The sequence below is a fragment of the Astatotilapia calliptera genome, chromosome 16 (assembly GCF_900246225.1).
Source record: "Astatotilapia calliptera chromosome 16, fAstCal1.2, whole genome shotgun sequence".
NCBI classification, from domain to species: domain Eukaryota; kingdom Metazoa; phylum Chordata; class Actinopteri; order Cichliformes; family Cichlidae; genus Astatotilapia; species Astatotilapia calliptera.
The window spans coordinates 11,503,752-11,520,767 of NC_039317.1; the positions used below are offsets into that span (position 1 = coordinate 11,503,752).

Genomic DNA, 17,016 nt, shown 5'->3' on the forward strand with positions numbered 1-17,016 from the left:
TTTCACTTAAACAAGCAGCTGTTTTTTATGTGTATTAAAGTTATATAAAATTTTTACGGTGCAAATTCCTTGCTGACAGTTTAACCAAAAGGCATTTCCAGTAGAAATTGGCCGACATATCCTCAGCATAACCATGTATAATATCCACAACTTAAAAAGAGGTTATACACACACAATACGGTAATATTATGTTGAAACACAGTACGTATCACTCCGCGAGGCTCCTGCCTAATATAGCCGTAATGCTCCGGCAATCCATCAAGTGGTGCGGGTTCGTAGCTTGGCAAAGTCGCACTAAAACATTTGACAGATTTTCGAGTGCCGTGTACCACATAAAATCGTTTCGAGGTCAGTAAACACAACCAGAATTCATACATAAGGCACACGGGATTATAAGGGGCACTGTCGATTTTCAGAAAAAAATCAAAGGATTGATTTTAAGTGTGCTGTATTTTCCAAACAACACAGTAATAATGACAGCCCGCTAGCATGCTCTACCAAAAATAGTGCTTTGTTGTGTATCTGACAGACGAAAGCTAAACCAGTTCCACACCACTGAAGTTGCAGCATTTTTACAAACCAATTCTGGTACATCCGTTTCATTTAACGATCCGCGTTCGCTCTTCTCATTCTGCATCGCCGCCATGTGCGTATGTAAACGTAGGCACTGCGCATGCGCGTTTTACCCATATTCTATCGCGATATTTCATTTTCCTATCGTTACCCAAAATTACACCGGTATTACCGTGAACGGTATGATATAACCCAGCCCTAGGCTCCAGCACCTGCATCCTCCAGCATCCTGAAAAGGATAAGCAGAAACAAATGGATGGATGAATGGATGGGTGGATGGATTACTTAATAATGTAAATATTAAGATGAGATTATGCCCTTTGTAGGGGGCCCCAAGGATGCCCAAATTTCGTTATGTTAATATTAGCGAACATAGGCTAGATTGCTAGATATTGAAATCTATTTTAGCTTTCTGAGCCATATTGCTTCTTGCCATCCAAGGAGTTAATATACTTTGTGAATTCAGTTTGTTAAAGTTTCCTATTAATTGTTTATCTACAGTACATTTATTGACAGTGTGTTGAAGCACAGAACCAAACAGAATAAATTATGTTTAATTCCTTTTTTTCCAATCTTGGACATATTTGTTTAAAGAAGAAAAAGTGAGTACAAGTCAAATGAAAGAGTCGATATTTAATTAGAATTTTTTTTTAAAATTGATCTGAATCAGTTTATATCTTTTATCTGTTGTAAATTCTTTTTAATTGGTACAATTACCTTTGCAATGGCAGCACAAGGACAGAGAGAGAAAAAACATTCTTAATGAATACAGTATGTTTGTGTAATTGTCAGTGCAAAGAAAGAAGAATGAGGAAGGAGAGGGATAGAGAGAAAGTGTCCAAGACCAAGAAGAACCAGGTGTGAAACAATAATCATTTAGCCAAAACAAAAAAAGAAAAAGAAAAGCTTTTCTTTTTTTCATTTTTAAAGAATACATAAATTCTGGGTATTCTACAGGAAAGGAAACACAACTTGTGGCATAAATAATTTCAAGTACCTCCTTAATGGGAGCCATGGTTTGTTTGTTTTTTCTCTCACTCTCTCTCTCTCTTTTTTTCGCTTTTCGCCGCACATAAGCCTTCTGTTTGCGCTGAGCAGATGGGGAGGGGCAGTAGTTACACTCGCAGTAGCACAGGAACAGAGCAGGAGGGAGAGTGAGAGTGAGAGCCAGGGACAACAATAAGAGACAACATCGTCACATTAGAAAGGTACAGTAAAGAAAATGAGTGACACCACGAAAAGAAGCAAAATGTGGAACCATTTCAATTTTGTTGACAATACATAGGCAGCGTGTAGAGTCTGCTAGAAAAGGATATCATACAGAGCCGGCTCCATAAACAACCTGCACAGGCACCTGAGAACTCTCCAACCATCAGTGCAATGGGAAGATAAAACACAGTCAGTTGAGTGTGATATTAATGGTGCTAGTGTGTCTACTACAACTGTTGCTGTTGCTGCATCTACAGCATCTTGCAGTATACCACCACAACCACCTAAACCAACCCAGAGCTCTATTAGACAGTTTTTGCAGAAGTCTGTGATGCCAGCAAAACAGAACCCAATTGATAAAGACCTGGCAAAAATGATTGCACTTGATTTCCAACTATTTTCAGTTGTGGATGATAAAGAATTCAGAAAGTTTATTCACTGAATCCTATGTATGCAATTCTAGGCAGGAAAACACTGTCCCAAAAAATCATCCCAGGCCTACATGAAAATATGTTTTGCATATTTTAATTTATATTTTATTGTGTTGTGGCTTGCCGTGTTTTGTTTTGTTTCGTTTCACTTTAAATTTGTGTAAAAGGAAAACATTTAAAATTTAAATAGTTAAAAGTTGAATTATAAATAGTTGTTTTTTGTATTTTATAATTTATTTTTTACATTAGTAAAATTAGTATTACTAATACATTAGTATTAGTAAGTGAATAAATAAAAGCATATAATAATAATAATAATAATAATAATAATAATAATAATAATAATAGTCAAAGGAGCTTGCAAATAAAAGCGTCTGGACTTCTTTAAGTTACTTGAAGACGTTTCACCTCTCATCCGAGAAGCTTCTTCAGTTCTAAGGTCAAATGGTGGAGAGTCCCAGATATATCCCTAGTGGGAGTTTCCCCCCACAGAGGGACAAAAGGACCCCCTGATGATCCTCTAATCGCCTGAGCCAAGGTGTGAAATTGGGTGTGGGTCTCAATCAGCCAGAGTTTCGAGTGAGTTCATTGTGAAACCTGGCCCCACCTTATCATGCGAATTCCTGAGGTCAGATGGCCCAGGATGTGAGTGGGCGTTAAGGCGTCTGGGAAGGGATCTCAAAACTGGATTATAGATGGCAGAGAGTTGGTGTCGTAAACCACCGCCTCTGTTCAAAGATGGTCGCTCACAGTGGACATAGATGGCTTCTTTCACTCCTCTTTCAAACCATCTGTCCTCTCTGTCCAAAATGTGAACATTGCCATCCTCGAAAGAGTGTCCTTTATCCTTAAGATGCAGATGGACGAATCATTCCGATTCACAAGGTCCTGAATCAATTCGATCCACGATTCAATTCAATTCAATTTGATTCAATTCGATTCGATTCAATTCGATTTGAATTTGGGAAATTTTGCCTCAGACAGTCAGAAATATTATAATTCAGATCAGTACATTTACATATTTTGTATCTATAAAAAGGAAGCTGACACTCGCAAGACTTTATCAAAGGTGTGAGCATCACAGCAGATGCCTTTGTGTCAAAGTAGCTGAAGGTAAAACACAGAAAAACATGAAGGTGATTTTCCTGGCATCGGATTTTATAAAAATATTCTGCAGTACATCAAAAACGAAAAAAAACCATTAATAAACATATGAACATTACCTCTGGTTTTATTAGAGACACAGCTAAGCGTTTTGCATTTTGTATAATTTTAAAAAGTTTACATTTGTTCAGAATCCTATTGAACGGCAGAAATTAGGTTTTCTTTTCGGAAGTAAGTAAAAGGAAAAAAAAACAGCGGCCGACAGTCTTTAAATAATAGTAGTCTTGTGTGTAACAAGCAAGCACAGATTTCGGGGATAGACTGGAAACTGTTCTTGAAGTACACTGAGAAAGAGTGAGACAGAGAGAGAGAGCTGTGCATGAAGTGTAGTGGAAGCAAAACAGCAAAAGTCAGAGTGAATTCATGACGATGTTTATGTGAGGCGTAGTTTGGATCTTCTTTTGCTGCTGGTTCAGTCAATATTGTTTGGAGAGAGATAAAACCTGCAGCTTCAGAATCAGCGCAAAAAGGGCGTAAACACAAAGCGCGGACCCGCGGATCAGAATCAGCGAGCTGTCGGCTTTCAGCCCCGACCGTGTCCGTGCCATCGGTGAGAAAGGCGCGACATCTCACTGATTCTGATGCGTTTTGTGTTTACGTCTTTGTGCAGAAGCCGTGTACCTGCTCCCATTTACTGTTTTAAATGTTTGGTGGTTGTCAAAATTTTGTGACGTTTCACCTGAGATTCTGGAATTTTGGGCAAAATACATTTATATTAAAAAAAAATCAATTCAGGATTTTAATGAATCAATATCACTTTATTCAAGCCAGAATCGATTTTAATCGATGAATCGATTATTAAAACCCACCCCTATTATATACCATCTAGCCCAACTTCAGTAATCCTACAAACGTCACTATTATGTAGTTTTCTCTCTCATTCATGTTGGAAGTGATAGCAGAGCTGTACATTTTATTTTTTCTCCAGAAATCTCTCAGTCAGAACATGATGTATCATGTTAAGGTAACTAGCGAAAACAGCGAGCTAACTATCTACTAACTTCCTGCTAACTTCTAACTCCGTTTAATTTAATAAATTCTGTTTTCATGGATGCCTGGATGTTAAACTTAATTGATACACCTGGTAAAGCAGCAACACTGATCATTTTATTAAAGATGAAAGAATTTACACAGTGTTTGTTTGGGACCTGACGCGGACGGAGTTTTGGACCCAGATTACTATGAGCCATGAGGCTCCTGACTACGGTAACCATAACGCTCAGACAATTCATCAAGCGGTGCAGCTTCGTAGCTTAGCAAAGTCCTACTAAAACATTTTTTGACAGATTTTTGAGCGCCGTGTACCACATAAAATCAGCTCAAGGTCAGTAAACACAGCCAGAATTCATAGATAAGGCGCATTGCCGATTTTTGAGAAAATTAAAGGATGTTAAGTGCGCCTCATAGTGCGGAAAATACGGTACTGCTGCATGGGCTGGGCTGTAGTTACATCGTAAGGGTTTAAAAACTGAGCTTTAAAATGAATAGCGGTAATGAAAACTGAGAGAGGCCGACAGTGATCACTGACTATTTGTAGGGGCTTTTGGAGATTAAATATAACAAGATACAAAGCATTAAAATATGTTAAAAACACAAAAGCCGGATTTGTCACGTCATCACTTAAAGACCGGTGTTGTGCCAAAAAGAGATTTTCTGCCAAAAATTGATTTCCGGTATTTGCCAAAAACTGATTGCTTGTATTTACACTGCTATAAATAACTTGTTGGTCTATAATATGTGAAACATATGTCACATGTATCCTTCATGAATGATATCACGTCATCTTGAGCAACAAACAACATTCCTGTAACAAGGTAGAAGCCACAATCAGTTTTTGGCAGTGACTTTTGTGTATCCTTTATTTATGCAGTTAAAAAAAATTATTGTTGACTTTAAAAAATGTCTCTTTTAAGAGTAATCTGGCCAAGAGTACAGCTTAAATTGCAACAAATGCAAAAATAGTTCTGTAAACATATTTTAAGTGGACAATAGGGAGCTGATTGATTATAATGTAAGTACAATAACACAGTTACAAAGATACTTGAGAAACAGGTAATTTTTTTTACATTTTATATATAACACCTTTGTAATACCTGTTCACCAAAGTATATTTAGCAGCATACGTAACGATATTACACATAAAAAACACACGAAAACATTGGAAATCACTTTTTGCCAGGCAATCACTTTTTGGCACAACACCGGATTGCCAATGTACATGTACAACAAAATTGTGGGTGCTCCACACCAGCTGGGCTGGAATAAAGTATAAATAGTAAGACAACAGGAATAAATAACAAACATATACAATCAAGAGGGATATAGTATACAAAAAAATAAAAATAGAAAAGGCACACATTGCAGAACAGGTTGGGGTACGCAGGGGCCCCTAGTGAGAACAGGAAGGCTACACGGAAGGTAACTAACAGTGCCCAAAAAATAATTGGCCATCACAAGTTTCAGTGGTAGCATAGCTGCAAAACCACATATTCAATAGGTTACTTCCTCTGATTCTAAAAAAAAGTATAACTGAAACCTTTGAGGCTTTTTACATTTTACATGTTCTGCACTGCAGAGCTCTCATAAATGATCAACATCCTTTCATGCAATGGAGGAAATTTATGTCAATCTGAAACATGACAACCCAACACATGCAACAAATCGCACAGGTAAGAAAGAAGTGGCAGAAACTGGAAAAAGCAGAGGTGTTTTAACTGTTGCACATTTTATTAGGTTCTCTATTTTGTTTATTTTTCCTTTCTTTTCAGGTCAAAGGAGCTCTAAGAGCAGTTTGTATTTGGTTATTATTCTGTCTCTAAGCCTGCTGAGTGTTTTCCTGTTGGCTGGACTTATTACTCTTGGTTTCCTCTGTGAGTTGTGTTGGTCATTGATATCAGTTCTAATGATCACAAGCTTCTCTTTTTCTTAATGAGTGAGGAGAGAGACCTAAATGCAAATGTTTCTGCAGTGAGTCACAGGCTTTCTTCCATGACTGATGAGAGAGACCTGCTTCAAGCCAATCTCACTGAAAAGACTAAAGAATTTGAGGGACTGCATTTTTTGTTCAACCAAAGTGAGTCATTGTATGAGGTGTTGTGTGTTTTTAAAAAAAAACTTACAAACACATATAAACCTTTTTTTTTTTTTTTTTTTAAAGAAAGAAAACAAGAAAAAAGAATCCACAACAAGTAGATCTAGTCTTATATTTTGTTTTGCTTCCCCATTATTTAGATTTAGTTCAGGTGTATTTTCGGTGTTGCTTTTCATATTTTGGCTGCAGTAACATATTGATCTCCCACTTTGCTTTGGACAAGAAGAAAAATTATTTCCGATCAAATATACATAAACGTGTCACTTTAAAGACATTAGTTTGCCTTTATTAGACAGCCTTTTGGTGTGCTTCAGCACTTAAACAGCACTACAAAGAGGCAGGAGAATATGCATCCAAGTATGCAGGCATTATATTTGTGGGAAGTCTCATTTGGCTAATGAAAAAGCACATCAGTGATCAACTATATCTGGTCCAGCTTTCATCAACAAAGTGATCACACAAACAAACAAAGTACAGTGTGTTAAACAGAGATCAAATAAGCATTGTTATAAAGTTCCTAAAAGATAATTCACTAACTTGCTGAAAAATTACTTGTTGGTAATTTCTTCCAGATAAAAAATGTCCTGGGGGATGGACCAGGTTCAACCATAGCTGCTATCTCCTGTCTGAAAGCTCTGGTTCCTGGGATGCAGCCGTAAAGGACTGCAGAGACAGAGGAACATATCTGGTGGTTATTGACTTCCCTGAAGAACAGGTAACAGTTTTTATGTATGTGTGAGTTATTGTTTTGTAAATGAATATTGAAGTTAATATTCCTATTATTTTATGTAGATAGCTTTGCCCAGTATTCAATAGAAATTAAGCATTTCTATCAACCTTTCAGTCTTCAACTTAGCACATATCTACACAGGAAACCCTGACACAACTATAATTGTATCTTAGTGTAAAAAAAAATACTTACACTATCATGACACTTACATATAGGTCCTTGGGGGTGGGCACTAGGGCTGGGCCATATCATACCGTTCACGGTAATACCGGTATAATTTTGGGCAACGATAAGAAAATGAAATGGTGCTGGTGCCCACCTCTCAATTTTATCACTGGTGCTGGTGCCCACCTCTCAATTTTACCACTGGTGCTAGTGCCCAACTCTCAATTTTACATGTAGACATTGAGGGTTCTCATGCTGACACCAGCTGTAATCTGGCAGAGGATGCCATATTGATGCCATGCCCCTCCCCTGTTTTAAATGTACTTTAGAAAAACACATATCAACACTGGTGCATTGGTGGTTCTCTGTGTCTGGTTGCTTGGGTGTTTACTGGTTCACTCCCGGTGGCTGATTGGCAGGTCCTGGCTCCCCTGGCTTTGTCGGGCTGTGCTGGGTGTGGGGTCTGTTCTGCCATAGCTGGCTGTAGTAAGCTGTTTGTAACACTATCTTCATCCATCAGCGCGAACTATCGCATGTCCGCCATGACCTGCCCGAAACTGGAAGTGACGTCATTTGCGGAAATGTAGTTTTTTTATCATCAGGGCCTTATGAGCCTATACACATATTATTAAAATTTGGGTTATAATGGTTGTAGCGAACCCCCCCCCCCGAATGAAGGATGACACTTTACTGATGACGTTTTGAAGGTTTAATGGCAGTAAACCATCAATCTCACCGTAAGAGCTGGGGATGTATACATAGAAACAGCGTGTAAGCAAAATAATCCACACTCTTACAATCGTAAACCTTATAACATGAAGTTCGTTTCAACGTAACATTTAACAAATGTAGCAACTGTCACAAAAACATCTAAACGTGTCCTCATTTATATCATAACCATACCTTGTGCCTCTATCAAGGGGGCTGCTAATGACAAAAGAAATCTCCATAGGCTCCGTTAAGCCATCACATTTCAAAACTCCCGCGACTGCCGCTGAAAACTGCACCAAAAACAGTTTTACAGGAAAACAGTTTTACGTGTAAAAGCTTCTACACACGAACAGGAAGTTGGTAGTAGAAAACAGCAATGAGTGCCAAAATAAGGTGCAAGGAAACGCATTCAGGGTTATTTACACTCATCTCTGTGCTTGTCCTGCTAGACCTCAGTGCAGCGTTCGATACTGTTGATCATAATATCCTATTAGAGCGATTAGAACATGCTGTAGGTATTACAAGTACTGCGCTGCAGTGGTTTGTATCATATCTATCTAATAGACTCCAATTCGTGCATGTAAATGGAGAGTCCTCTTCACACACTGAGGTTAATTATGGAGTTCCACAGGGTTCAGTGCTAGGACCAATTCTGTTTACATTATACATGCTTCCCTTAGGCAGTATCATTAGAAGACATAGCATACATTTTCACTGCTATGCAGATGACACCCAGCTCTATCTGTCCATGAAGCCAGATAACACACACCAATTAGTTAAACTGCAGGAATGTCTTAAAGACATAAAGACCTGGATGGCCGCTAACTTTCTGCTTCTTAATTCAGATAAAACTGAGGTTATTGTACTCGGCCCTGAAAATCTTAGAAATATGGTATCTAATCAGATTCTTACTCTGGATGGCATTACCTTGGCCTCCAGTAACGCGGTGAGGAACCTTGGAGTCATTTTTGACCAGGACATGTCCTTCAACGCACATATTAAACAAATATGTAAGACTGCTTTCTTCCATTTGCGCAACATCTCTAAAATTAGAAATATCCTGTCTCAGAGTGACGCTGAAAAACTAGTTCATGCATTTATTACTTCCAGGCTGGACTACTGTAATTCATTATTATCAGGATGTCCAAAAAACTCACTGAAAAGCCTTCAGCTAATCCAAAATGCTGCAGCAAGAGTCCTGACAGGGACTAGAAAGAGCGAGCATATTTCTCCTGTTTTGGCTTCCCTTCATTGGCTTCCTGTTAAATCCAGAATTGAATTCAAAATCCTGCTCCTCATGTACAAGGTCTTAAATAATCAGGCCCCATCTTATCTTAATGACCTTGTAGTACCATATCACCCTATTAGAGCGCTCCGCTCTCGCTCTGCAGGCCTACTTGTTGTTCCTAGAGTATTTAAAAGTAGAATGGGAGGGAGAGCCTTCAGTTTTCAGGCCCCTCTTCTGTGGAACCAGCTTCCAGTTTGGATTCGGGAGACAGACACTATCTCTACTTTTAAGATTAGGCTTAAAACTTTCCTTTTTTCTAAAGCATATAGTTAGGGCTGGACCAGGTGACCCTGAATCCTCCCTTTGTTATGCTGCAATAGATGTAGGCTGCCGGGGGATTCCCATGATGCATTGAGTTTTTCCTTTCCAGTCACCTTTCTCACTCACTATGTATTAATAGACCTCTCTGCATTGAATCATATCTGTTATTAACCTCTGTCTCTCTTCCACAGCATGTCTTTATCCTGTCTTCCTTCTCTCACCCCAACCGGTCGCAGCAGATGGCCGCCCCTCCCTGAGCCTGGTTCTGCCGGAGGTTTCTTCCTGTTAAAAGGGAGTTTTTCCTTCCCACTGTCGCCAAAGTGCTTGCTCATAGGGGGTCATATGATTGTTGGGTTTTTCTCTGTATCTATGAAGCGCCTTGAGGCGACTTTTGTTGTGATTTGGCGCTATATAAATAAAATTGAATTGAATTGAATTGAATTGAACTCCCACCAAAATTACGAATAATTGGTTTACATAAGAACCAAAATGAATAATTTTCCCAAACAAAATAACCCATGTAGGAGTTACCTTAGGAACTTTCTAACAACAATACAAGTTTTTGTACTGGATGCTCAACAACTGATAGTTTAGTAGAGCGTTGACCTTTATTATTGAGTCTCTTTTCTCCAAGTGAGATCTTTACCCTTCGCACAAGTCCATCTTTTCCACTGACAGTCTCTACAACTCTTGCAAGTCTCCATTCCCCTCTGGGTGCCAGTTCATCCATTTCCAACACAACATCACCTACTTTTAGATTCCTCTTTGGTGAGTGCCACTTTTGCTTTGAAATGATGTTGTGAATGTATTCTCGTTTCCAGCGGCTCCAGAACTGCTCTGCAAGGAACTTGCTGTACAGGTCCTCATTTGAAAAGGCACCAGGTGGGGGCAACGGTGCATTGGATTTCATGTGCAGCAGATGATTGGGCGTGAGCGGTTCTAGGCTGTTGGGGCTGTTCAAGTTATCTATAGTCAGGGGTCTGCTATTGACTATAGCCATGGCTTCGTAGAATAACGTCCGTAATGAAGCATCATTGAGTCTGTCATGAGCCAGTGACAGAGTGGTATTCAGCACACTTCTGACAGTCTTTATCTGACGTTCCCACACTCCCCCTGCATGACTAGCATGGGGTGCGTTCATCACAAAGTCACATTGTTTTTCAGTCAAGTATGTATTTAGTCTCTGAGTGTCTAGCTCATTTAAAGCTGCTTTAAACTCATTCTGAGCACCAACAAAGTTCGTTCCCTGGTCACATTGGATGTGTCGAACTGCACCTCTGATTGAAATGAAACATTTTAATGCATTAATAAATGCATCAGTAGACAAGTCCTCTAAGAACTCAATGTGAATGGCACGAGAACAAAAGCAAGTAAGTAGGAGTCCGTAACGTTTGTGTGGTTTTCTTCCCTCTGTTGTCACAAATGGGCCAAAACAGTCCATGCCGCAGTGTGTGAAGGGAGGAGAGGGCTCTAAGCGATGTGGAGGTAGGTCACTCATCCTCTGACCCTCTGGAGCTTTGCGGAGTCTGCGGCAGATCACACATTGTCGGATGAATGAGGCAACTGTTTTACTCATTCCAGGAATCCAGTAGCCACTGGATCTGATTTCATTTATGGTGAATCCCTTTCCTTGGTGTTTTACTTTGTCATGACAGTGAGATATTATGAGTTTGGCTGCACAATGTTCTTTTGGGATCACGATCGGGTGTTTGAAGGTGTCACTCGTTGCATGCTGGAGTCTCCCTCCCAACTTGAGGAGACCATCTGTATCCATGAAAATGTCCAGTTTAAACAGTTTGTTATGATGTGGGAGCTGTTCTCCTTTCTTCAGCTGTTTTATTTCCTGTTCATACGCTTGACTTTGTACATGTCGAATGGTCACAAGTTCAGCATTTTTCTGCTCACTCACTGTAGCTGATGCATTTGACTTGATGTGTCTAGCCCTTCTTATGAGACGTGCTACAGCCTTAATTGCTTTGGACCAGGAGGAGAACTTACTTAGACATTCAGCAAGACTTACAGTGTCTGTGACTTTAGTTAACATTGTCTGTACTTTTCTGACTTCTGGATCTCCTATGGTCAGATCCAGCTCAACAGGTTGTGCTGTGGGCAGTTCATTTTTGTAGTTCTCATTCTTGTTCAACCTTCTCCTTAAGTGTTCCAGTCTGATCTCTGCAAGCCTTTTGTTGTCTGGTAAGTTTGGCCTTTGCTTGAATGGAAGAGGCATGTCACAGTGTCCTTGTTCGTTTTTCTTTATCCCTTCCTTAAGTTTTTCCAGAAAAACGAGATCCTCTTGTGAGACCGTTTTGTCACGTGCCTTTGTGTCCTTGAAATCCGATTGAAGAACATTGATCATGTCCATTGGTGTTACAACAGGCATTTCCTTTACCATGACCCTACGGCGCAGACTTGTTTCAGTTTCATTTGACTCTGATGAGCCACCAACAATGCTCCACCCTAGGTCTGTCTGTATGGCAAATGGCTCATTGTCTTTTCCGAGTAGAACCTGTTTTGGAGCTAGAGTTCTGGGACAGTTAAATCCAATGAGTAGTCCAACATCACAACTCAGGAGAGGGGGTATCTGATCAGCGATCTCTGACAGATGGGGGCATTGCCTTGCAGTTTCATTTGTGGGTATGTTGTCATAGTTAAATGGGATGTAGTCCTTTGTGTAGGAGGGTGGAAGGTCAATGTGAACATCTGAATTATAACCTCTCACATGTAACCCTGCTACTCTCTGACTTTTGACTGTCATGTGAACTCCCAGCATCGTGGTTAGTTTTAGCTTAACTGGATGGGATGCTGCTTGTAACTGGTTAGTTATCTCCTCACTGACAAATGTGTTGTCACTTTGTGTGTCTAATAAAGCGTACACAAGCTGCTCTTTAGATGGACTCTGAGTAGTGGAAACCCACACAGGAACAATCATGGAGGTACTACCTGATTGACCCACCTTAGTAACATTCAGAGCTGTGGCTGCCATGGTGTCATTTTCTGTGGTTGAAGCGACGTTTGTAGAGCTCTGAGGCCTTTCATTTGCCATGTGACTCTCATTGTGCAAACAGGTGGGGTGTCGTCCTTTGCAAGTGTCACATTTGTGGCGATGACGACAGTCTCTGGCATTGTGGCCCACCTTTAAGCACCCGTAGCACAGTTTATTTTCCTTCACAAATGTCCGTTTGTGGTCTAGTGACTTCTCTGAGAAGCTTGGGCACTTTGACAACTGATGACTTTCATCTTTGCAGAACATGCAGGCCACCTTTAACCTTGTGTCATTTGACTTAGTTTTTTCTCCTTGTACTGTGGCTTGTGACTTGAGTCACAGATCTGTTTGGTTTGGTCTCCCTTATGTACCTTTTCTCCAAGGATGAGCTGCATGAATAGAGTGCATATGAAGAAGTCACAGGATTACATGCAATTTCTGCCTCGAGTGCTACAAACTCTGCAAAATCCTTGAAAGAGGGAAAATCTTTGCCTTTCATGAGAGCAACTGTGACTTGACGGTTCCAACGTGTGGCAAGCCATTCTGGAATCTTATGCAATAACTTTTGGTTTTCCTCACAGTCACTTAGTATCTCTAAGCCCTTTACATGTGGTGTTGCTTGCAGACAGGTTGTGAGAAAATCAGAAAAGGTCCGTAGATCTTCTGCATCTTTTGAGTGGATTTTAGGCCACTTTGACAGTTTGTCTCTGAATGCCTTTTGAACAACAAATGGCTGACCATAGCGTTGGTCAAGTCTTTTCCATGCATCTTTGTATGCCTCTTCATCACTGCGGTAGAACATGCCCTCAAGACACTTAAGAGCAGGACCAGTGATATACCTTTTTAACAAATGCAGTTTTTCAGCTGGAGATATACCTTTGTGGCCCACCAGTGAGATGAAGGAAGCCTTCCATTCGATGTAGGTGATGGGATCTCCGCTGAACACGATGGGCACAGGCACTGGAATTCTGCTTACTGCTATGCTGCCTTGAATAGCTTTAGCCAGCTGCAATACGTCTGTGGGAGGCGATGGAGTGACAATTTGTGATTGCAGTTGTTGTAGAGGATTATCGACAGGGATGGATGCATATTGTTCCACATGCGGGTGATATGAACCTGTAGAGAGCTCTGAGGCTGGTTGTTCAAAGCTTTGGTTGATAACACACATCCCATTGCTCTGTAACATTAACTGACTGTCCATATCAACTTTAAACTCTTTGTCATAAATCTCTAATTTTGCACGTGCTGCTTGCCTTTCCTTTTCTGCTTGTAAACGCTCTAGTTCAGACCTTTGTGCATCCAATTCCCTCCTGTGTTTCTCTTCCATTTCTCTTATTTTTTGTTTTTGTTTTATTTCCTCTTGTGTGATTTTTATACTGAGCTTCTTTTGCAGCTAATTCTGCAGCAGCATCGATTCTTTTGGCTGCAATGCTTGCTTCAGATTGGTAACTTGACTGTGATGCAGTACCAAATATGGACTTAGCATGTTCATAAGCTAAGAGCTGATGGAGGCGCTGCCTTTCTCTATCTGCATCATACTCATCTAGAGCTGCTAAACGCTCAGATATGATTTTCATAATGTCCTTTGTCACTGATTCACAAGAGTCCATTTTGCGCCTTATGACATGGGATGGTTCATTACGCTCTCTATATTCACTGTATGCTTTTGTCATATCATTTACTGTCCTTTCAATATCATCAGCCATTTCTGCTAACCGTGAATCTGATAAATCATTTTTCAGGTCTTTTCTGTATACTCTGACCTGGCCTTTCCAATGTTCATAAATGGTTAGCAGTTTCTTCTGTCTTTTATTCTGTTCATCCCTTTGATATAAGAGCATTTTCTCCGTGGGCACACTGGGCCGTTCTGATGGCCTTGGGAACGTTTCATTAGCTGTTTCATCAGCTTCGCATGTTAATTCCTTTCGTTGTTCCTTTTCGTTTAACTGACCTCCCTCTATATTTTCCATTTTGAGAGCAATTGCTTGTTACCGGACCGTTGCTGTAGCTTGCTGCTCCGTGCCGTGCCGTTACCGTTCCGATCGCAGGAAGCTCTCTCTCTCGTTGCTCCCGGAAGCAAGCTCTTACTGCTCCCGGAGGCAAGCTCTTACTGCTCCCGGAGGTAAGCTCTTACTGTAGCGAACCCCCCCGAATGAAGGATGACACTTTACTGATGACGTTTTGAAGGTTTAATGGCAGTAAACCATCAATCTCACCGTAAGAGCTGGGGATGTATACATAGAAACAGCGTGTAAGCAAAATAATCCACACTCTTACAATCGTAAACCTTATAACATGAAGTTCGTTTCAACGTAACATTTAACAAATGTAGCGACTGTCACAAAAACATCTAAACGTGTCCTCATTTATATCATAACCATACCTTGTGCCTCTATCAAGGGGGCTGCTAATGACAAAAGAAATCACCATAGGCTCCGTTAAGCCATCACATTTCAAAACTCCCGCGACTGCCGCTGAAAACTGCGCCAAAAACAGTTTTACAGGAAATCGTCCCATCAAAATAAAAGCTTCTACACACGAACAGGAAGTTGGTAGTAGAAAACAGCAATGAGTGCCAAAATAAGGTGCAAGGAAAGGCATTCAGGGTTATTTACAATGGTTGTATTGCTGTATAACAACTTGAAATGCTCCCAACAATGGCACTACAACATGTAAAAATATAATATAAGCTCTGGCCCACTTGGTTCTATGGTAGGTCTTAAAGGGTTAAACCCAGCATTTTGTGATTAATATTGGTGTCATCTTATGTTTCGGGTTAATTCTTGTTTTCTTAGTTCCTAGGATTTTGGTTTTTGTGTTTAGTGTTCTGTTATTCGTACCTGTGTCCTTCCCCGGTGTTCTGTTCGTATCTCTGAGTTTGTGTTTGTAAAACAGTCTATGAATTTCCTGTTTTACTTTGAAGGTAAAACAGGAAATCTCGTTATGCCCATTAGTTTTAGCTGTGTCCACCCTGCGTGTCATTTCCTCATTACCTGATGTGTATTTATAGTGTGTTTGCCTCTGCTCGACGTCGCTCCGTCTGTGTTATTCTGTGTATCTCTGCCCTACATTCTCCGTGCTGTTTTCCTGTATTTTGCATGATTTCAGGTTTGTTCACTAGTTTTAGTTTTTTAGTTTTATCCTCACTTCAGTTCATTATCGTTCACCGTAAATAAACTCACTCGCATCACCGCCGTTGTCTGCAACTTGGGTCCTCCTTCACTACATCACACGACTGCTGCCCCAGCCGTGACAATTACATTTTATTTATATAGCACCAAATCACAAACAGTTGCCTCAAAGCGCTTTATATTGTACTACAATAATACAGATGAAACAGAGATAACCCCAACAGTTATAACTAATATTTTCTTAATATATGAGCTTTTAAGAAAATTGATATTTAGAGCTGAGGAAGAATGTTGCAAGAAACATGTAGCGAGAAAACTCAAAGTTTTAATTATTGCTGGTTTGGCATTTTTAAAAGAGATGCCTGATAAAATTGGAATAAACTACATAGGCTAAAATTGTGGTTCAAGACTAAAATAGCATGTTTTTTCTTCATGTTAAACAGAACTTCCTCTCTACAATCACCATAGAAGAAGCTTGGATTGGTTTGAATGACAAAGAACAGGAGGGAACATGGAAATGGGTAGATGGAACTCCACTAAGTTTGACGTAAGTCTTCACTTTGGTTAAGTTATTACTTTCAGTAAATTTAATCTATTTGATAACCTACACATCAATGCCTCATTGGTGAGTCAACATATTAGTGGGTTGAGCCAAACTACAAGGCCAAATGCTTAAAGCTAAATGATGACTTGTTTTGGCAACCTTAGTCAAAACAAGATATTATATCACACCTGATGTCCTGCTGGGTTTGTCTGCCTGTATACTTTGTAAAGACCTGTTTAACAAATGCTATGTCCTTAAAAGAAAATGGTTGTCATATGAAATTTTCCTATGAAACCCTCCATACCCACACCAAACATCTGAATTTAAACTTGATAAAAAATAAGCTGATGTTATTGTTACTGGTTTGGTAGGTACTGGGCAGAAGCTCAACCTGATGATAGTGGTGGAAAAGAAGACTGTGTACATGTCAGAAAAGATAAGAAGTCCTGGAATGATCTTTCCTGTTCAACTTCTCTGAAGTGGATATGTGAAAAAACACCAAACCACTGTACAGTTTCTTAAAGATCATCTATTCATAAATGTTTTTGTGTTTAAGCTTTGATTATAAATCTATATTTTAATTTCGGTTAGTTGTATTCTGTAAGGATGAGGTATTTTGTTGTAGCTGATGTGCATTTTTCCTTTCAGTGGAGACTGTCAGAGGAATATCATTATACAAAACAAGCAGAGCTAAATATAGGTGGTTATGTTTTCTGTTTATTTTTGTATTTTTAT

The 17,016-nt window shown here is 39.8% G+C and overlaps 1 protein-coding gene across 1 annotated transcript; it reads left to right on the forward strand.

Moving 5' to 3' along the window:
• The first annotated feature begins 1,132 nt into the window (after positions 1 to 1,132).
• On the forward strand, positions 1,133 to 17,016 carry LOC113007534 (CD209 antigen-like protein C). The gene is made up of 7 exons (XM_026144203.1): positions 1,133 to 1,431; positions 5,953 to 6,046; positions 6,146 to 6,247; positions 6,346 to 6,450; positions 7,041 to 7,183; positions 16,181 to 16,284; positions 16,653 to 17,016. The coding sequence occupies exons 2-7, from the start codon at positions 5,986 to 5,988 to the stop codon at positions 16,801 to 16,803; spliced, it is 666 nt and encodes a 221-aa protein (XP_025999988.1). The 5' UTR covers positions 1,133 to 1,431; positions 5,953 to 5,985; the 3' UTR covers positions 16,804 to 17,016.